General features: G+C 35.5%; 1 protein-coding gene across 3 annotated transcripts in view; it reads right to left on the bottom strand.

The window, feature by feature from the left end:
• The window catches only part of sba (six-banded), a 762,450-nt gene that overhangs the window by 93,448 nt on the left and 645,493 nt on the right, over positions 1-23,509 (bottom strand). For 2 of the 3 annotated variants that reach the window (XM_073960711.1, XM_073960712.1), the window contains one exon: positions 697-777. The exons of the other annotated variant lie outside the window; for it this stretch is intronic. In XM_073960711.1, coding sequence (XP_073816812.1) covers positions 697-777 — 81 coding nt within the window. The remainder of the gene's footprint in view (positions 1-696; positions 778-23,509) is intronic. 3 annotated transcript variants of the gene reach the window in all.

Raw genomic sequence — 23,509 nt, 5'->3', positions numbered from 1 at the left:
AGCCGACATCACAATGGTCCTCATATCTAGAATCTGTTCCATCTATCTACGGGCAAATGAAAACAGATTGAAAGGAAGAGAAAAGGTAATCATAAAAGTTGCCATTATTATCTATGTGTTGGGGCAAAAATGGTTAGAAATGATTTATGTTAAAATGCAAGGAACTTCTCGAAGTTTCTCTGTTGTAATAAAAAATCCTACGATAATAAAGTTTAAATTAACAATATCCCAAAAAAAAACGATCATCGCCCGTGAAGGAATATATAAGAATAAAACTTTCTTTCCATTTTCTTATAACTCAAAAATGTCTGTCCCTTGATATATTAACTGTTCTTGATATATAAAAAAAAGTTTGGTAGAAAAATTTCCAATTTGAAACGGCAACAATGATAATCATTTTAGTCAGCCGATCACTGGCGGTGGCTATTGGCGTCATTGGAATTTTATATGATTGTAAATCATTACGAATGCAATGCGTTCATCGTCGTTGTTTGTTTTTGTTGTTTGGGGGGAATTTTATGGGATTTTGTGGCATTGCTTTTTATTTATCAATAAAACAATGACACTCGCATAGCGCAAAAAAAAGAGAAAAATCTGACATAATTTAAGTATCCATTAGTCGCTACTATTGTTGGGCGATTTATTTTAATTGTCACAGCTCCAATTGTCTGCTTATTTTTCAAGTTGTGAACTTACCACATGTTAAGTTGCCGTCATAGTCAAACATCTGCTGAAAATTGGCATCTGAACGGAAATTGTTTCTCCATAAATAATTACCTGTAAATAAATAAAAGGGAAATTAATTATTATGGGAAAACTGTCTATACACATCGTAAATGTTGTTATGGAACTAAAAGTTAACAAAGGTTAGCTCCCATTAGTGACCAGGACCGTAGGCCCTACGGTACCCAGGGCCTGGGGACTTTTTTCAAAGAATCAAAAATCAAATTACTCACTGATGGTTCAATAACAAAAAAAAAAAAAAAACAAGTAAAAGATGGCTATAGTCGGACAGGGCCGACCATGTGATACCCTACACGGCTTCCCCTACTGACTAGATTTTTCACGGAATTTGTTGTATACATACATATTCCGGCAACAAATTAAAATGTATATTAAAACAAATATCACAGGCATTTAGAAATAGGCTTTCCAGCCAATATTTCGATGTATTACACTAATTTTTAACCAAGGGTAGCACAAAAACTTCAAGATCCCGTACAGCATTGCAATTAGCATAAATTAAAAATTTCTGCATTATGTTTTCAAAACTTTTCTATTATGATTGCGACATTTTGTAGCATGGATCTTTATAAACAAACCACAAGGATCCGTTATGTAACCGCTTTTTTATATAATTTGCATCAAGGGCGAGGTTAAGGGTTGGTTTTCACGTTTTCGTAATTTGTCGGAAAAAAATTTACGGTTTAAAAATTTACGGATTATTCTACAATCTAGGTACTTCTGCGGCGCCTAAAGACCCGATCATGCCTGTTTTTTTAAATATGTTATATTTCCAATACTACTGAACCGATTTCCATCAAATTTGCAGCAAAAGCTCAATGTTTGCCGTTGTTATGTATATTTTATGAATTTTGGAAGAGGTGGGGTACCTTCCCCACGCCTTTCTTTTAAACACTATATGTATAAGCCAAACTTATAATTATATCGATTTCAGCATACATTTTGAGAGGCAGTGGGGTTGCGTGTACCCTAAGTACATATTTGGATCCAAAATACCGGACCACGCCCACTTTGTTTGTTATATTTGTTATATCTTGAAAACTGATGACCACGCCCACTCTTTTCGATACATTATTTTTCCAAAACTACTGAACCTAATTTCATGCAATTTTCAGAAAATGTTCAGAAATATCCCGCGGTCCAAAATGATATATATTTGTAGAGAAATTGTTTTGTAATCGAACCAACTTTAAATGGAAGGTGCTTACACCTGTTGTTGCGGATTCTAAAACGACAATGTTCATAGATGAGAAAAACCAATAAACAAAAAAAAAATCGCCGGAGCGCTTTTTAAATAAATCGCGATTCAAGATGCCATTTTTATGGGTTTTTTAGGTTTTCACAATTTTGCTTAGCAAGTCCTTTCGAAATGGGATTAGAGAAAATATTGCAGCTGTGAAAGTTCTCTACAAGACTGACCTTTCTGATAAGTTCATAGGTTTTATCATTTTTGAGATATAGAAGTTCAAATTGGGATAATGCACTGACTGCATTGCCGCCTTATAAAACAATGTCATGTACTAACTTTAAGTAAAAAACGGAAAGTTTTTGCGGATTCTGAAACAGCAATGTTCATAGATGAGAAAAATCCAAAAACAAGAAAAAATCGCTGGAGGGATTTTTAAATAATCGCGGACAAAGTTCGCATTTTTAGGTTTATTTTTGGTTCTCGCGATTTTGCTTGAAAACCGCAAGTCCTGTCGAAATGGGGCTAAAGAAAATTTTGTATCTGTGAAAATTCTCTAAAAAATTGTCCTTTATAATGTTTCGTAGGTATTACCATTTTTGAGATATAGAAGTTCAGGTCACATTTTCAGGTTTTTTTGTTAGGTTTTCATGATTTGTTTGAAAACGGTAAGTGTTATCGGAATGAGACTAGAAAAAATCTTATAGCTGTGAAAATTCTCTATAAGATTGTGTTTCATAATTTTTTCCTAGGGTGTACTATTTTTGAGATACATATATAAGTTTAAGTTGGGAAATTGCAGTCATGACCTTGTTTTATAAGGAGACAGTCAGTAAATTGTCAAAATTTAAACTTCTATATCTAAAAATGGTTAAACCTACGAAAACATCATAAAGGTCAATCTTGTAGAGAATTTTCACAGCTACGACATTTGCTCTAATACCATTTCAATAAAAATTGCGGTTTCCCAGAAAAATCATGAAAACCTACAAATGTGAACTTTGAACTTTGTTTAAAAGGCGCTCCGGTGATTTTTATACCCTTAGCATGTATATACCCTCGGTATATACACTTTCATACGGGCAAAATGTGCCTCATCGAAATAATGGTTTAAGACCCCAAGTATGTTTGGACGAAATGTGTTTCAGACAATTTGGAGTTGATTTATCCATGTCCGTCCGTCTGTCTGTCTTTTTGTCCGTCTGTCTGTCTGGCTGGTGCGCACGATAACTCTCGAACGGAGCAACCGATTCGGTTCAAAATTTGGCTTTCGTAATATTTTGCCCAAACTTAGTTTAAGTTCGAAGATGGGTTATATCGGTTCACTCCTTCCGGTACTTCCCCCACAAAAGTTCGAAAATGTTCGGAAAATTTGTGAGCACGATAACTCTTGAAGGGAGTAACCGATTTGGCCCACACTTTAAACATCGTGAAGGTTCTACCGGACTTGAAGTTTAAATATGGACTTAATCGGTCCACTCCTTTGGGTACCTCCCACACAAAATTTCGGAAAAGTTCAGTTTAGGACCTGCTCTCGAATCGATTTGATTTTTGTTGTAGCAACTTGTATTCGCTGTCCCTTATCCGACGGTACAAGTTTCATAAGGCGCAAGTCCATACTTCCTGAGAAAATAGTATGAAAGTTGCAAAAGACCCCTATGACACCGTGTAAGGTGGTTGGAGCGCAAGATAACTCTCGAACGATCTGCCGATTCGGACCAAAATTTGGCCTTCGAAATATTTTGTCGAAAGATAGTTTAAGTTCGAAGATAAGCCATATCGGTCCACTCCTTCAGGTACCTCCCCCACAAAAGTTCAAAAATGTTCGGACAATTTGTTCGTACGGTAATTCTTGGAGCGAATGGCCGAATTGGTCCATACTTTACAAATCCTAATATATCTGTTAGATATAGATCAGGTTCAAATATGGACTATATTTGTTCACTCCATCCGGTACCCCCCACACAAAATTTCGGATAAGTTCACTTTAAGACGTGCTATCGAATAACTTTGATTTTTGTTGAAACAACATGCATTCGCTGCCTCAATTACGATGGTAAAAGTTTTTTCAGGTGCAAGTCCATACTTCTTGAGCAAACAGCCCGAAGGGTGTAAAAACCCCCCTATGACACCATACGTAGTAGCTTTAGATCCACTTCAATAATGGCCAATGTATTTCCATTCCTTTTAGTATCTCCTCCGCAAAAATTTTGATCTTTAATCCTAATTAACATTTTTGTCGGTTCAAACCCCCAACATTTTTAAAAATGTTAAAAAAAATGTTTCAATATATACAGGCTGAGGGTATATCTCTGTCGGTAAAGCCGACTGATACTATTGTTACTTGTTAGGTTTATTTTAGGTTTTCAGGATTGTGCTTGGAAACGGCAAGTCCTATCGAAATGTGACTAAACAAATGTTGTAGAGGATTTTCACTTCTACATTTTCGTTATTCCCATTTCGATACAAAAACTTCCCAGGTGTATGCGGTTTTCAGTTAAAATTACTTAAGATGTATCCTGCATGACATTGTTTTATAAGGGGGCGACATAGTCAGTGCATTGTCCCAATTTGAACTTCTATATCTGAAAAATGGTAAAACCTACGAAATACGATTTAGGTCAATTTTGTAGAGAATTTTCACTGCTACAAAATGTTCTCTAATTCCATTTCGATATGACTTTGCGGATTCCAAGCAAAATCGTGAAAATGTGAACTTTGACCGCGATTTATTTAAAAATCCCTCCGGCGATTTTTTTGTTTTTCGATTTTTCTTATCTGTGAACATTGTAGTTTCAGAATCTATAGGGTATTACCGAACCGTTATTTAAGAATGGCGCCCTCTTCTGATCACAATGTGCAAAACATTTAAAATTGTTCACGAAACCTTGTATTCAGTAAGGCTTTTGGCAAGGCCATTCCGTCCCTATTTTTCCTTTATTGTTCCTCTTGGGAGCATAGGGCTTCTACAGACAATTATATCTTATTTTATCGATACATATTGTTTTTACATCATTGATTAATTTATTAATTCTTGATATATCATTTTGGATTTTTCTGCGCCATGTGTTCTTTGGACGTCCTGGACGTCGAGATCCTTGAGGGTTCCATTCTAGAGCCGCACGAGAAATACTGGTGACCAATTTTATTAAAGTGTGCCCAATCCATTTCCACTTTCGTCTAGCGATTTGCTTTGTAATAGATTATTCTCTCATCCTGGTATGTAAATCTATGTTTGAAATGTTTGAAATAGTTTTGGTATGCCACAGATTATTCAGAGACATTTGTTGATGATTTCTTTTTGGGCTAAAGCTTTTGATATGAGCCATGTTTCACTGCGATAAAAAAGTGTTGACTTCACGCACGATTTGAATATTTTTAATTTGGTATTCTGGGATATTTGTGTTGCTCTCCAGATTTTGTTTAAGCGGCCAAATGCTGACCTGGCTTTTTTCAGCCGGTTGTCAATATCGTCGTCTACACCGTTGTCAATCGACATCATGCTAACCAGATAACAAAAACTTTTGACAAACTCGACAGGATGGTTTGAGATTATGAAGCTGCAATCGGACTAGTTGTTTATTCGCATTGCAAAAGATTAGCCTAGAGGCTCTGGTTTTCATAGAACCCTTCTTCAATACACACACATATACAATCGAACATTTTTTTCTTCATGAAATGTAATGCCTTCCAGTTCGGAAGTTTAATAGATTGGCAGTGGCTTAGAACGCTAAGATCTCGACAACATTGTTTATTTGTTGAAGAGGACTCAGGTTCAAACCTCAGCGGGGGCAACCGGGTTTATGCAATTAATTTTTATTTAATTGTTGTCTTAATAGGAAGAAGGTCATTTATTTGTGAGAGTTTTATTTAATATAATTAATTGAGCTATCATGACCTAAGGAGTTTTATATTGAAAAAGTTATATATAGCGAAGTCCACACACATCCAACCAATATACTACGATCGTTTCGCTGGTGGTTTAATTCAGCTCCGGCTGCCACGGATCCTTTCTTAAACTACATCCAATTACCAATAACTGCTGTGTTCACAATATTGCAGTTATTGGTGTAGGTTCTCAAATCAACATTTCCCTTATATTTTTTCATCGTCATTATTCATCGATAACATGACAATGGTGATTGCGTTTCTCTTGTTTATGTTGTTTTCTTTTGGTTATTTCTTCCTTAGAGCCGTTCTACTTTACATGACTACATACATAAGTATGTATGTACTTGTGCTTCCGTAACATCCGTTTCCTTAAAAGCCAATAAAATTGTTTCCGTTTCCTTTTCTTGGTATTTTTTGGCCATAACCAGCCAGCGGCAGCAGCGAGACTTGTGTCGGAATGCTGTTAGTCGTCGTCTTTATTGTTTTGCCATTTTTATCTGCCGCACACAGGCATCGATGCGTTTATTTAGATGTTTCATGGATTTTTTTTGTTTGAATATTGCCAGTAATTCGTTCTTCATTTCATTGGCTCTATTATCTGCGAGATTGCCTTTGCTTTTCGTTAGCTACGAAATATGAAAATGAAACGAAATATGAAAATGTGGGTAGGGAGAATGTTATGGGGATTTCATTGGTATTTACTTTGGTTTCTTGTGGCTTCTTGGTAATCTGTTAACAATGGCGTTTGTATCGAGGTAATCATACTACAATAGTCTCTGCTTATTTATCCCAATAAGCATTAGATTGAAACCCAAGTATTCACATAATTTTACTTAAATAGAATCATATTTCCCCCAAACAAAGAAACAAAACACTTTTAGCCTGAGCCCTAGCACTGTGTGTGTGAGCATTTCTGGTTATTGAATCACATTTATCGCTCCAATAAAATTCTTAATGTTAATGGTGGCATATATCCGTTACATTGTTAAGACTCACATTTTGTCTACAATGTTATTAATATCCTTCTACCCGCATATTCACCATGTCATTCTGTTACAAAGAGTTTCAAAAATATGGATGTGTGTGTCCTTGCCACACATACTCTGTATTTAAGATAGGCACGTACATATGCTCTGGGGGTCCTCATATTACAAGCATAATATTATTGTCTGTGAATACTTATTTTTTTGGTTATTATTGCTGATTCTTTTATCATCTCATTTCCATTGTCCTTGGTGGACTCCCTAGAAAATTTCTTTTCGGTTATCTTTTTTTGCTTTTCGAAAATAATTGTAATTATATTTCTGCTTAATACACAGAAAAATGCATGCGGCCAATTGGCTGACATCCAATCAACCAGCTAGCCAGCGATCCATCCAATCTCATCTATATGATACTTCTCTGAGTTTGAGTATCAAAATGAAAATATCATTATGTTTATTTATAATGACATGTCAAGTGTTTCATTTCACCACAAAATAAAAATGGGGAGGCTGCTGATACAATTATGTTGAGGTCTCTCTGTACACAAAAGGACATGATGTCCTTTGTTTGTATAACAAAATATGAAAAGAAATTTAGGTGGCAGGAGATACATATTATAAATTATGAATGTATGGTATGTATGGTGGTAGAGGGAAAGGGGAGAGGGAATGAATGTGTACTCTCAATATTTGTCTAAATAGCCTTAAGTAGCCAACAATTGAGGTTTGAGTGTGCAATTCTCATTGACATGATGTATTAATTTATTAAATTAGCACACAACCACCACCAGGGACGTACGCAGGATTTCATTTCGGGGGGGCCCAACTTGACCAAAAATCATGAAAATTAAAAATGTTGTGTATCGTTACGTAAAGCTATTTTAAAGGGGATTTAATTGATTTTTTGTACATTCAATATTGCCACAAAGTATATACATTCAAAATAGAGAGATCACAATATTTTAGATACAAGATTGAAATTTGGAACTGATTATAATATATTAGTCCTTGGATGAACCATATCAGACCACGTTCGGCATAGTCTCCTTACAAAAGTTTTTAACCAAATTCTCCAACAGAAATGAAGCAATAACTAAAAAATCTTTCAAATTAATATTACCCATATAGATGTACGTTTTGGTGTATCCCAGAATTTTCAACCACATTAGCTCTTATTTGGCATTTTGGGTTCCCGCAGCGAATAGCTTTCGAAACATTTTCTATATTCGAGGCTATAAGCATAGTTTTTAAAAATATCGTCAGTAATATGGATTTTGGAAATCATTTTGTTGGGAGAACTTCCATGCAAGAAGTGGTGAAAATAGATCCACGTTCGAACGCAGGGATTGCATTCGCGAATATTTCGAATAGATATTGTTTGGAAGATATAAACAGTTCGATCTGAACATAACGCCGTTTCTTCTTTATCACACACTAAGTTCAGTGTCATTAAAAAAGTTTTGTATTATTGTAAGAAAATAATATTCTTTAGTGCATAAAACACCAAAACTTTACTATTTTACCAGAAGTGATAGAGTCCGTAAAAACCAACTAATAATTCAGAAAATTACATTAAAAAAAAAAGGAAAAAAATATCAGGAGCCGGGCGATGCAATCTACAACTCATAGACTCCGAATCCAACTCCAGTACTGTTTGAGACTACGCTAACACATGGTCGAAAAATATCTCTAAAAACGCCCGGCAACATTTTAGCTAAATCCTGAAAAAATAGTTTAAGACAAAAAACTCCATCTGATACATCAATGGTTGTTGTTCCCGCTTATTTCTATCTTAATTGTACGACTAGATGTTTATGGACTCGATGACCTTAAAAACTTTCCAACGACCAATCACAAACTTATGAAAATGCATAACTTTTGTTTTCTGGAAAACAAGTAAAAAGTTACAGTCGGGTTTGCCTACAGAGATATACCCTCAGCCTGTGTGAGTTGAGACTTTTATATATAAACAGATCGAATACGGGCTACATAGCCAATTTTTTCTATAAATTGTATAGCCAAGAAGTTTCAGAATTTGATATGTACGTAATTTTAGGATGTTTCCGCCAAATCGGGTAATTGAAATTTTGTGTTGAAGGTATTTGAAGGAGTGAATCGATATAATCCATATTCGAACCTACTCTAGGTCTCGAAAAAATCGGATTGGACTTTGCTCAAGATTTGCCCCATACGACGGTACAAGTTTCATCAGGGGCATGTCCATACTTCTTGAGAAAATAGCCTGAAAGGTGCAAAAAAACACCTATGACACCGTGTGTAGTGGTTGGAGCGCAAGATCACTCTCGAACGGATCTGCCGATTTGGTCCAAAATTTGGCTTTCGTAATATTTTGTCCAAACTTAGTTTAAGTTCGAAGATGGACCATATCGGTCCACTCCTTTAGGTACCTCCCCCACAAAAGTTCAAAAATTTTCGGAAAAATTGTGAGCACGATAATTCTTGAAGGGAGTAACCGATTAAGTCCATACTTTGCACATCGTAAAATTTCTAACAGATTTAAATGAGGTTCCAAAATGGACTCAATTGGTCCACTCCTTCGGGTACATCCCACACAAAATTTCGGATAAGTTCACGTTAAGACCTGCTCTCGAATCACTTTGATTTCTTTTGAAGCAACTTGCATTCGCTGCCTCAATTATGACGGTAAAATATTTTTCAGGGGCAAGTCCATACTTTTTGAGAAATAAGCCCGAAATGTGTAAAAAATCCATATGAGGTGGCTGGAGAACAGGATAGCTCTCGAACTGATCTGCCGATTTGGTCAAAAATTTGGCATTCGTCATATTTTGTCCAAGCTTAGTTTCAGTTCGAAGATGGGCAATACCGGTCCACAACTTCCGGTACTTCCCTCCAATATTTATAGAATGTCACTTAAATGGTATGCACGATATCCTTTTAACGGGGCCATAAAATTCAGAAAACAGCTTAAATACATTCCAGCTGTCAGTAGATGAAATTTTCAATTCACATAGGCTGAGGGTATATCTCTGTCGGCCAAGCCGACTGATACTTTTTTACTTGTTGAGATATAGAAGTTCAGGTCACATTTTTAGGTTTTTTGTTAGGTTTTCACGATTTGCTTCAAAACAGTAAGTCTTGTCGAAATGGGACTACAGAAAATCGTGTAGCTGTGAAAAATCTTTACAAGATTGGGATTCGTAATTTTTTTACTCGGTTGTACCATTTTTGAGATATATAAGTTAAAGTTGGGAAATTGTAGTCCTGACATTGTTTTATAAGGCGACGATACAGTCAGTGAGTTGTCCAAATTTGAACTTCTATATCTCAGAAATGGTAAAAACTACGAAAATAAGAACAATATTGTAGATAATTTTCACTGCTACAACATTTTCTTTAGTTCCATTTTGATGGGGCTTGTGGTTTCCCAGCAACACCGTCAAAAACTAAAAAACCCTAAAAATGCAATTTTTTGTTTTTCGATTTTCTCATCTAAGCTTCTTTCATTTAAAGCTGGTTCAAGAGCACCGTAATGTACAATACAAATAACAGCAGATTTTAATACAATACCATATAACGAAAGTTTGAGCATTAATTTCGTTTACGGTTGTTTTCAGCTACAAATTTGTTACTGACAGGAAAAAATTCAGATGGGCACGCTATTTATAGCAGATATTATCACTTTATAATGCACAACAATACATTTTTCTACATTATTTTATCCCACTGTTTAGCAACAAGTTAATATAAACTAGGAATACAAAATTTTGATTAAGGCAGTAAAACAATTTTCTAACTGCTTTTCGAGATATACTCCACGGAAAACCCTTGATATGTCGTACATATTGTCCAATAGACATTTCATTTTATGTACTTCTAATCCACACAATACTGAATCTGTAAATGTTTTGAATACAAAATGAGTTTAAAGCCTCAAGACCTTTATATTCATTACAGAATTCCAAAACACTGGCATGGCATAAGGAAGGAATTCGGTTTTACTGGAAGTTTCTCTAAAAAGAGTATTCAAACAAAAAAAAATTAAATATTTCTTAGACAACTTGATGACAAAGTAAATTTTCAGTACAGAACCTTCAGAACAATATCAGTTTTCATTTGAAATTTTAAAAACAAAAATTATTTTAGAGAAAAAATCGTAATAATTTGTTAAAGTAGCTCAAAAGATTGTAGTCGACCAAACCATTTCGGGGGGGGGCACGGGCCCCACGCAAAATTCAGACCTGAGCTCAAAGAAAGAATACCCCTTGGGCAACATGGTTCTAATGTATGACTTTTCGATATATACACTGCATCCCCCTAAAATCGATGCTGACATTTTGAAGTTTTGAAATCTGGGTTTTTTGAATTTTTCTTATAATTGGAGGGCGCAACCAGATAATTACCCAAACTATTTATTGGATTGCAGAACTCGTGATTCCACGTCGTTTGATGTATATCTCATGAGTGTGCTTCATACCGCTCCCTAGTAATAGGAGTCCAAAGTCGAAATTTTGGTGCGTAAATTTTCTTTAAAAACCTATTTTTTTTGGCTTCAAAATTTACAACTGTGACTCAGGTACCCTTGAACCCCGCGTGATTTTAGTTTTTTTTTACGCGCCGGATCTAATGAACCCTTCCGCTTTCAAATCCATCCACTAAAACGGCGGTTATAGATACCTTGAAAGTAGGAAATTCTGCAAAATTATATTTTGATGAGATTCCGTGCATTGAACCGCGATTTTCTTTGGTTATTTTTACATGAATGGAATCCTTTATACGCGGTTATATTATTTTCCAAAACCGTGTGACATAAATTATCGAGATTCTGGAGTAATATTAGTAATTCGAATAAACTAGAATTTGGTAGCACATCCGCGGTTCTTGATGAATTTGTTTAAAATTTGTTATAATTACGTATTTTTTATAGACGGTCACTGAAATCGGATGCGCCTTATAATCTTATGTACATCGCGCAATTTTTACCCACATAAAGGTTTCTTGAACAGTAAGATGCAGCTGACGGCACACTTTGGCCGCTGAATGAAAAGTGTAAAAATCGCTACATATTGATAGAGATGCACTCGCTGTATCTGAAAAGCGCATGCGCCTTAACTGATTTTAACGAATTCGCGAATTATACGTTTTTTAACTTTTATGTTTTTTTCTTTGTTTGTAATTTCAATATTACTTTCTATTTCATAATCCTATTGTTTAACAAAGTAAGCAAATACACTTTCGGGTTTGTCATCGTATTTTCCCTGAAGAAGTTTCAGCGAATTCCGTCAGTCCTTCCATCGAAATTTAGCGAAATAGTAGAATAACTCCCAAAAACATTTTTTCCATTTTTCGTATTAAACAAAAAAATATATTTTTGAAATAATATTCCAACAATTAGTTTTCGTCTTTTGTTGTTGCTGTAATATGGCAGTTATAAATCCTATCGTTAAAATTTTGGCCTCATATTTTTCTACGCGTCGTCTAAAATCTGTACGTATTTTTAATTTATTTTTTTCGAGTTTTATTTGGACTCTAAATTAGAATAAATTAAATTTACTCCAAGATTTTTTCAGTATTTCTAGATTTTCCGCGAAAATAGAAATACATTTAGTAAATATTTAGGTATCTACGTATAGATATTAAATGCTGTTAACGCTTTATATATACATTTTCTTATTACAGCAAAAATGGAATTTTTAAATATTTGTTCTTTATAAGGGAATAAACCCCCCATAACTTTGGAGCGCAGCATCCAATTTTGTGAACGCGAACAGATTTGAAACCATGACTTTTTTCTCAATCTATACTCCAAAAATTGCGGATTTGTTCGCAAAAAATTTTTAAACATTTCTTCCAATTGAATTGCAAAAGAAATTTGAAATTTACCATATACCCTCAGCCTATGTGAATTGAAACTTTCACCTACGGACAGATCGAATGTATTTAGGGTCTTTTCAAAAAATTTTGGTGCTTTTTGGACATTTGAACTTGCCGACAAAAATGTGGATTAGGATTAAAGTTCAAAAGTGTTGCGAATGGGCCCACATAGTCCATTATGGTAGTGGATCTTATTTTGGGAGTTATATCTTTTCGATAAGTATACGACCAACTAGTCATTACAGTGGTCATCGTATAACTTTTGGACCAGTATGCCAGGAAGCATGAACTTGTCCACGGGAAATATAATATCGGTATACTTTCCAAAGGATATTCGAACCGACCCCAAAATTCACCTAGACCCAAATGTTGAACTTTTGTGAGGGAGGTACCCTAAGGAGAGGGGCGTTAAGGACCAATTTAGAAGTAAAACTAAATTTGGACAAAATATTAGGAGATCCAAAATTTGGGCCAAATTGGTTTCCCCGTTCAAGAGATATCGTGCATACAATTTTAGTGACATTTTTTAAATATTGGGGGGAAGTATCGGAAGTTGTGGAACGGTATTGCCCATCTTCGAACTGATACTAAGTTTGGGCAAAATATGACGAAGGCCAAATTTTGGACCAAATCGGCTGATCAGTTCGAGAGTAATTGTGCTCTCCAGCCACTACATATGGTGCCACACGCGTTTTTTTAACCCGTCGGGCAGTTTTATATATTAGGGTTATGACTTTTTGACATTTTTTCTCAAAAACGATTTTCTGTATTGAGAATGAATGAACTTTTGCCTATTAATGTCTGAAATAACGTTCATTTCATTTTGTTAAAAAAGATCACGCACAAACTTCTTTAAAAAATTGATTTTTTGGAAAATCCTATCAAACGAAAAAAAAAAAATTCTTAAAACAATTTCTACCTGTTGCACGAATGAATGACGTTTTGCCTATTAATAAATAAAATAACTTTTATTCCGTTTGGTGCCACCGTGGTGCAGTGGTATGCACACCCGCCTTGCACGATAAAGGTCGTGGGTTCGATTCCCCGGCCAGCCAACATAAAAATATTTTTCAACGGTGGTAAAATTCTCCTCAGTAATGTTGGCGACCGTTCCTGAGTATTTCAGCCTTGTAAAGCTTCTATACAAGTGGTGTCTTAGACACGCCGTTCGGACTCGGCGATAAACAGTAGGTCCCATATCATTGAGCTAAATATGAATCAGGGTTCACTCATTGATATGAGAGAAGTCTCCCCTGTCCCTTCTGGAATGTTTGGGAAATAATTATTATTTATTCCGTTTAAATATTGAAAAAGATCCCGCACAAACCCCTTTTAATTGATATGATATAAAGAAATGTTTAGTTAGAAACAAAAGGTTATGCCATTTGGGTAATGTCGTGTGGGTCCAAAACTTTTTCAGTTATATATCTGCTTATAGTGACTTTAAAATTTTGTCAAATATGCTCATATAACAAAATGTTCAAATGTCTTTGTGTGTGAGCTTTTTTATCGAACCACCTTATAATTAATATTTTATCTAATCTTAGGTAAAAACTCATCCAAATATGATACAGGGATACGAGGTTATAAAAAAGTCATAACCCTAGTATATATGGTTGTAGCCATGGTCTATCTTGAAACTGGATCTAGTTTTGTAAATCATTCCTTTCGATAGTTATCTTGCTGACTAATCATTTTAGTTGGTAACCGTAGGTTTTTTCATCTCTTGAATCATGGACTTCCCACAAAAAATAAAAAATATATCGTTGTAATAAGAATCTTATTGACTTTCTTTGATTCTTCACTTCATTTAAGAGTAGTTTCGAACTTTTGTGATGGATATATGACAATCTTGGAACTTCATGTACGGTTGAGAGATATATTACGATGTTCGAAGGTTGGGCAATGTCAGCCACTCTTTGGATTATCATAGCACTATCCATGGTTACCGTGGGATTTTTTGGACCATTCTGTCTGAAAGCATGGGCAAGGGCCTTTATTACGAACGATCCTTGAAAAGCCCTTAATGTGCACTTAAGCTAACATTTGGAAATGTCGTGGGGCAGGTGTCCGATATGGACCTTCCTGGAACTTGATATATTTCATCCAAATCGGATTCTTAATTCGTAAGTTTAGTGTTCATCAGCCATTTTGTTGGTGCCGGAAGGGATTTTAGTGCTTTTGGGCCCAAAGAAAATTGGAATAGGGGGAGGAGCATAAACTACTGCAAGGCATTTCAAAAAAAGTCTAAGCTGCACTTTTGCGAAATATTTTTGGAATTTTTGTTCTGGATATAAACGACGATTGGACACATCTTTTAAATTGGGCGGTTTGATAGTAATCATGACAGTTTAGTAGCTCACCCTAGGATTTTTTTTTATCGCATTTGGACAATAATGTCAGAAAAACTTTACATCTTAGTAAACAGTACCACAAGGAGTATCTTAGGTAAAAATTTCGAATTTCGATCCCCGAATATCGGTTATTTCATTCAAGAGTTATCGCACGCATCATTTAAGGGAGCAATTTTAAATTCTTTGTGGGAGTGAACCGATATGGCTCATTTTCGAACTTAATCTAAATTTGGACAAAATATTACGAAGTACGAGATTTGAACCAAATTTGCACCAGCCACGTCGACGGACAGGGCGAAATCGAGTTCATGTAGTCTGAAAGGGATTTCGTTCAGACATACTTTGGGATCTAAAGCCATTATTTCGGTGAGATCCCATTATAGGCTACTGCGATATTTCCGTTGTGAGCTGTTCTTCTTTCACTGAGTGGCTTTTATTTTCGGAATACTCGTAATAGATGCGTATATATGGGCAAAACTGCCAATTATTTCATATTCGATTTCCAAAAAATTGAATTTTTTCTTTTCACGCTACATTAACGATTTTTGGTACATAGGTTAAGAAAAAATTCCCCATTACAAATCCGCTCGCGAGCAAATTTTTGGTTGTTGCGGACAAATGTTATCGCGGTTTTACTTCTGCTTTTAAGAAAAAATTATTATAAACACGCTAATTATTTTATTGAGCACAATTGTCACTAAAAAGTTATCACGAAGTGACGTCATTAAGTAGATTGCATAATACTTGTAAAATGTTTCTCAGCATTCGCGGAATTTACAAAAAATTGACAAAATTTTAAATGTAATCCGAATTTTTTGAAAATATAGCTCCATATACCTGTCAAAAATTACAAAAAAAAGTAACAGTTTTAAATAAAGACTTCACGGGGAATCAAATGAGACCAAACTTATAATCATCGGGATAGTAGTTAGGATATTATAGCCAAAATAAGCACATATTTGTGTTACAAAAAACTAATTTTGGTTTCGAATAATAGTTTTCACACGCATTCTAGAGTCGAAAATATTGGAAAAATTCTATAAGAGTACTTCCTTTATTTTTCTTGAAACTCCCAAGAAAATGGGTGGATTTTGCTTTATCTACATTCACATAGAAGGTTTCCCATTGAGGAAAGTTATCGGGTTGTTGAAATAAATCATTAGACTTCTTAAACGAAAACAGAGTTCAAATAAACCGCTTTAACTTATATGCATTATTAAAATATGTGTAAATCGCGTAATTATCAAAATCGTTTTGTCCGCATGTGATTTTCATGTACAGCAAGACCATATCTTTTAATTTGTATATATTTTTCGAAATATAATTTGGACGCTAAGATGTAGCATCGGCTGCATCTTAGCATTAAAAAACCTATAAAACATCGCTAATTTTCCCAAAGTTCATACAATTTCGTTCCGCATCCGGTTTTAGTGTCACCATGAAAATCTGCATCGATATATACCTATTTCAAGGCAATCAGTCAAGAACCGTGGATGTAGCATCACACACTATTTTTGGGATAAAATGAATGTAGTTCCCTTATCAGTGAAGTTTTTAAATCTTTGTTTCCGCAAAAAGGAAGATCCTGCACTAGTTTTTTCATAGCAGTGCAAGCTGCAGACAGAATACGCGATAAAATGCGCGATATTTTCAAAAACAATATTAAGTAATTTTCCTACCTTGGAATTTCTCGTATCTCGCGTTTTAGTATATGGAATTTCACGAGTATTGATTTATTAGATCCGCAACGTAAAAATCAAAAATTTGCAATCAAGTACGAGTAAATCGAATGCCAATTGTAAAAATTAGGCCCGAAAAATATGATTTTTAGAAATTTGTTCACACAAAATTTTCGTATTTGGATACAGATTTCTCTGAAGCTGTGTAGGCTACATTCACGAGACATATATCAAATAAATCAGATTCGTGAGTTCTTCATTCCTATATATGATTTTTTTAAAAACCTGTTTGCGGAACGAAATTATAAGAAAATTTCAAAAAACACTTAAAATCTGGCTTCAAAATGTCAGCATCATTTAATGGTAGACGCAGATCAAATTTTGAGAAGTTATACACTAGTGAGATGATCCTTATTTGGTTGCCTTCTACTTTTACTTTAACGGGAAAATCGTAAAAAGTGTGGTATAATCACAAATCGAGAGAAAACAAAAAAAGACACGTTGGCTTCAACCCATTTTTACCCATTTTTTAACATAAATATAGCCACAGCTTCCACGCAAATCAACTTTGAAACCCAATATTTTTTGCCAAGTCTAAAAACATTTCATTTTATCCAAAAGCATTTAAATTGTACAATATACAACCACTATTCGCTAGTTATAAAGAGGTAAACCTTGGCTTCAACGATGTTAAATTTTCAATAATATTGCCCATATACGCATAATAATAAAAATTCATATTAGTTTTTACCGATTCCAAACCTTAAATATTATCCCACCATCACCTTAAATCGTGAAGATGTTATCAATGTTCCGACTTGTTGTTTATTATACCCTCAGCATTTATGCTAACGAGGGTATATACATACATACATATGCATGTACACTTTCATACGGGCAAAATGTGCATCATTGAAATAGTGGTTTTAGAACCCAAGTAAGTTTGGACGAAATCCGTTTCAGACAATTTGGAGTCGATTTAGCAATGTCCGCCAGTCTGGTTGGCTGGTTGGTCCAAAATTTGTTTTCGTCATATCAGTCCACTTCTTCGGGTACCTCCCCCATAAAAGTTCTAAAATGTTCAGAAAAATTTTGCGCACGATAACTCTTGAAGTGAGTCCATACTTTGTACATAGGGAAACTTCTATCAGACATAGATATGGTTCGAATATGGTCACTATTGGTCCACTCCTTCTGGTACCTCCAACCTAAAATTTCGGAAAAGTGCAGTTTAAGGCCTGCTCTCGAATCGTTCTGATTCTTTTTGCTGCCACCTGTATTCTCTGCCCCCATTACGACGGTACACATTTTTTCAGGGACAAGTCCATACTTCCTGAGAAAATGGTCCAAAATTTGTAAAGCCCCTATGCACAGTGGATCCACTTGTATGGAGAATGTGGGCAAATATATTTAGAGTGTAAAAATCAAGCCAATGCGCCGGTTACAGCTTTGTGAAGAGTGTTTTAAGAAACCACGAGCGTAACATTATCCGCCTTTCTCCTCTGGAGGGGGTAACGGTAAGAATTGTTTTATGCTGTTAATACAAAATGACATGAACAAAGGTCCCGATTATCTTATGATGCAAAAATAGGCTTGGGGAAACAAAACAATCTCCAAAACTACATAAAATCCAACCAATTTAGCCGATTAAAAAATCAAAATTTTTGTCTGAAAATTGGTAAAATTTTTAATATAGATCTTATAGCTTTTTTTCTGGAAGGCACGTACCGCCAACGTAAGACAAATTTGGAAGAAGATTTCATCATCTTGCTACTGATGCCTATTATGTTAATGTACGTGGTCAGAAAATTTGGAAAATTATTCCCGAGGTGGGCACTGGTGGGCATCATGTCTAAAACCTTGTGTCAAATTTAAGTATATGATCGAATTAGCATTACAAAATACACTATGAAAATATGCAGCTAACCAGAATTCCACAACACGCTAAAGCACAATTTTTTAATGAAAATTAAGTTATTACCTCCTCCTTCAAAATCCACTACATTTTGAATATATTTACTTGCACTTAAAATATATATCGTACTCACAACAAAAATATTAGTCAAATGTTCCGACTTTTGAAGCTATTCTTAAGAAGATCGCGTTCGAATGAAACAAAAACTAGTTTACCGAAGGGATTTGTTCGAAATATTTCAAAGGCAGATCCACGACGATGTTCTATAAATATTCACATGAAGATTTTATGCTTTTATGCATTCACTGGATTTCAAATTTTAATTACACAGCATACCCGTCAAGTAAAATCCACTCTATTTATAACGAAGATTTTTGACGACATCCTTGACAACTACTTCACCTTCGCCAAAAATAAAATTAATGAAAAAATCATTTCCGAAATAAGAACAAGAATAATTTAGGCCAACTTACATTACTTCAGAGTAAGTACGCAGTTTAAAAACAAGCACGCCACTTGTCGCACAAAAAAATCGAAATCTCCAAGACTGTAGTATTAACCGTGCTAAGGAAAATTCAAATAATAAGTACTATCCGTACAGACAACTCAAACATATTCTTTTGCTTGCTGGACATATGGGACCCGCTTGAGAAGAATTAATCTGGTAAACTCTGCTGTAAGGTAAAAATGTTTATGTATTCCATATCTGCTATCCGCAGGCACATATTGAAACATCTTGATTATTATGTACATGCAGACAGAGGCAAATATGATATCATTGAATGTGTCATCACTTCATAGATAAAATCGAATTTTCCACAAATTCAAACATAAAACAACACGCACACATAGGCAGCAGAGATCATTTATTATGAATATTTCAAGGCAAGGTTACGTAGGGATTGAAAAAAGGCCAAGAAATATGATTCATGTATATCACCAATACTCGTTTATAAATGTTGCAAATCCCCTTGATTTTTCTCCAATTGAATTACAAAATGTATGACAAAATTCAAGTTATATTAAATGGAATAAAATAAAAAAATGAGAAAATAAAAAACAACAATATAGACCTCAAGCTCAAAAATACTCGTATCATTTCAAAAGGTATAAAAAACATATATTTTCATATTTGTGTTGGACCCCTCGCATTTGCCGTCATCCAAACACAGCCTACATAATCAAATTCTGGAAAATTTACTTGGCATAAAATACGTGATTTGTATTTAATATTCAATGGAGAAGATAAACACACACATACCGACATGTATATTGTATTTCAGGAATCATATGTGCACATATGCTTGTTACAAATACAAAATGTTTGCAAACGTCTTTTTCCCCAAAATCAAAATATAACGTTCAAATACACTTTATTGAACAAATAATCATAAAGCGCAAACCAGCAGACACACGTCTTGTTAAGTGTATACACGTGCAAAAACTCATATTTAAACAATAGTAAAGTAATGTGCGTCTCTAAAGGGCCATAATAATAAATTAAGTAATAAATTTTCAAATAAAATAAAATGTTTTTTTTTTTTTGTTTTTAATATATAGACAGTGATTGTTTGATGTAGATTTTTATGAAGCCAGAAGATTTTATGCACATTATTTTGCCATTATATTTTTATGAATCAATATTTATTATACACTCAGACTTTTATACGTTAAAAAATGAGCCTATTGAAATAATGGTTTAAACCCTACCTAGCTTGGGACGAAATTCAGCTCAGTTGATTTAGCCATGTTCAGAATTTACTCTTCTGACTGGTGCTCACCATAATACTTAAAGGATGTAACTGACTCGGTCGTTTATGTGTACCTCTAACAATTTCTTCTTGGATCAAGTTCGAAAATGGACTTGGAACTTTACTACAGTAGCTGTAACGGGTGACGAAGGGAATGAAAGATACATAGCAAGGGTACATGCGAAAGTCTAGATCTTATACTGGTCCCTTGATGGACCCCCATGATGGGCTGCCTAACGCTGGCGACATACTGATAAGGAGTTTGCATCAGTTGATTAGCAACATTTGACTGAAGGAATAAATATCCAAAGACTGGAACATCAGTCTACTATGTCCTGTGCATAAGAAAGGCTACAAGACAGTTTGTGCCAATCACAGAGACATAATTCTCCTACCCATCGTATATAGCACTAGCGCTATCGAGCGTATTGTGAGAAAGGCCCACGCCAAATCCTAAAGAAGACCTACAAAAATATATAACTACACATACCACCTGTTTGTTGACTATAAGGCTGACTTCGTCAGCCCAATAAAATCAAGGGTTTTCCAAGCCATGTTTGAGCTTGGCATTTCTGCAAAATTAATAGCATTCCCTGGACCAATATGCGTTGACGATGAATACCTTCATCCTATGAACCACCGACCGACAACGATTGCATTGGCGGGTCATAGAAATGGGAAATTTTTAAACCTTTTTTCCGAAAGTCAACTAAAACAGTATAAGTTTCTATACTCTCAGCCTTTAGGCTAACGAGGGTATAATACTTTGATACGACCAAAAATGTGCGACATCGAATTAACGGTTTCAGACCCCAAGTATGTTAGGATAAAATTAGTTTTAGACAATTTGGAGTCGATTTAGCCATGTCCGTCCGTCTATCTGTCTGTCAGGCTGGCTGGGGCGCACCATAACTCTTCAACGGATCAACTGATTCGAATCAAATTTTGCACTTCGTAATATTTTGCCCAAAACTTAGTTTAAGTTCGAGGATGGGCCATATCGGTCCACTCCTTCAGGTACCTCCCCAACAAAATTTCGAAAATGTTCGGAAAAATTGTGCGCACGATAACTCTTGAAGGGAGTAACCGAGTTGGTCCATACTTTCCACCTTGTCAAATTTGTATCAGATATAGATCAAGTTCGAATATGGACTATATCGGTCCACTTCTTCGGGTATCTCCCACACAAAATTTCGGAAAAGTGCAGTTTAAGACATCCTCTCTAATCGTTTTGATTTTTATACCCTCAGCCTTTAGGCTAAAGAGGGTATTTACACTTTGATACGACCAAAAATGTGCCTCATAGAAATAATGGTTTTAGACCCCAAGTATGTTTGTACGATATCCGTTTCAGACAATTTTGAGTAGATCTAGCAATGTCCGTCCGTCCGTCTGTCTGTCTGTCGGTCTGTCTGGCTGGCTGGTGCGCACGATAACTCCCGAACGGATCAATCGATTCGGTTCAAATTTTGGGTATCGAAATATTTTGTCCAGATTCGATTTAATTTCGGAGATGGGCCATATAGGTCCACTCCTTCAGGTACCTCCCCCACAAATGTAAATGAATAACCGATTTGGTCCATACTTTGCACATCGTGTAATTTCTACCAAACTTAGATGAGGTTCCAATATGGACTCAATCGGTCCACTCCTTCGGGTACCTCCCACACAAAATTTCGGAAAAGTTCAGTTTAGGACCTGGTCTCGAATCGCTTTGATTTTTGTTTACGCAAGTTGTATTCGCTGTCCTCTATACGACGCTGTATGTTTCATTAGGGGCAAGTCCATACTTCCTGAGAAAATAGCCTGAAAGTTACAAAAAACCATATGACACCGTGTGTAGTGGTTGGAGCGCAAGATAACTCTCGAACGGATCTGCCGATTCGGCCCAAAATTTGGCTTTCGTAATATTTTGTCCAAACTTAGTTCAAGTTCAAAGATGGATTATATCGGTCCACTCCTTTCGGTACCTCCCCCACAAAAGTTCGAAAATGTTCGGAAAATTTGTGCGTACGATAGCTCTTGAAGGAAGTAACCGATTTGGTCCACACTTTGCACATTATGAAATTTCTACCAGACTTAGATGAGGTTCCAATATGGACTCAATCGGAAAACTCCTTCGAGTACCTCCCACATAAAAATTTCGGAAAAGTTCAGTTTAGGACCTGCTCTCGAATCGCCTTGGTTTTTGTTGTAACATCTTGTATTCACTGTCCCCTATACGAAGGTACAAGTTTCCTCAGGGGCAAGTCCATACTTCCTGAAAAAATAGCCTGAAAGTTGAAAAACAAACCCTATGACACCATTTTTATGGATGGAGGCGCAAGATAATTCTCGAACGGAAATGCCGATTGCTGCCAAAATTTGGCCTTCGTAATATTGTTTCCAAACTTAGTTTAAGTTCGTAGATAAGCCATATCGGTCCACTCCTTCAGGTACCTACCCCACAAAATTTCAAAAATATTCGCAAAAATTGTGCGCACGATAACTCTTGATGGGAGTGACCGATTTGGTCCATACTTTACACATTCTCATAATATCTACCAGATATAGATCAGGTTCGAATATGGACTATATTTGTCCACCCCACCTGTTATTGAATCACTTTGATTTTTGTTGAACCAACTTACATTCGCTGCCTCAATTACGATGGTAAAAGTTGTTTCAGGAGCAAGTCCATACTTCGGCGAAAATTTGGCCTTCGTAATATGGTTTCCAAACTTACTTTAAGTTCGTAGATAAGCCATATCGGTCCACTCCTTCAGGTACCTACCCCGAAAAAGTTCAAAAATATTCGGAGAAATTGTGCGCACGGTAACTCTTGATGGGAGTGACCGATTTGGTCCATACTTTACACATTCTCATAATATCTACCAGATATAGATCAGGTTCGAATATGGACTATATTTGTCCACTCCATCCCATACCTCCCACACAAAATTTTGGATAAGTTCACTTTAAGACCTGCTATTTAATCACTTTGATTTTTGTTGAACCAACTTACATTCGCTGCCTCAATTACGATGGTAAAAGTTGTTTCAGGGGCATGTCCATACTTTTTGAGAAAACAGCCCGAAGAGTGTAAAAACCCCCTATGGCACCCCATGGTCTATGTCGGTCCATTCCTTTAAGTATCTTTTCCGCAAAATTTTT

The sequence above is a fragment of the Musca autumnalis genome, unplaced genomic scaffold (genome assembly GCF_047663935.1).
Source record: "Musca autumnalis isolate F117 unplaced genomic scaffold, ASM4766393v1 scaffold_1, whole genome shotgun sequence".
NCBI lineage: Eukaryota > Metazoa > Arthropoda > Insecta > Diptera > Muscidae > Musca > Musca autumnalis.
Note: the sequence above shows the minus strand (reverse complement) of the source record. Positions and strands in the feature narration are given on the sequence as shown.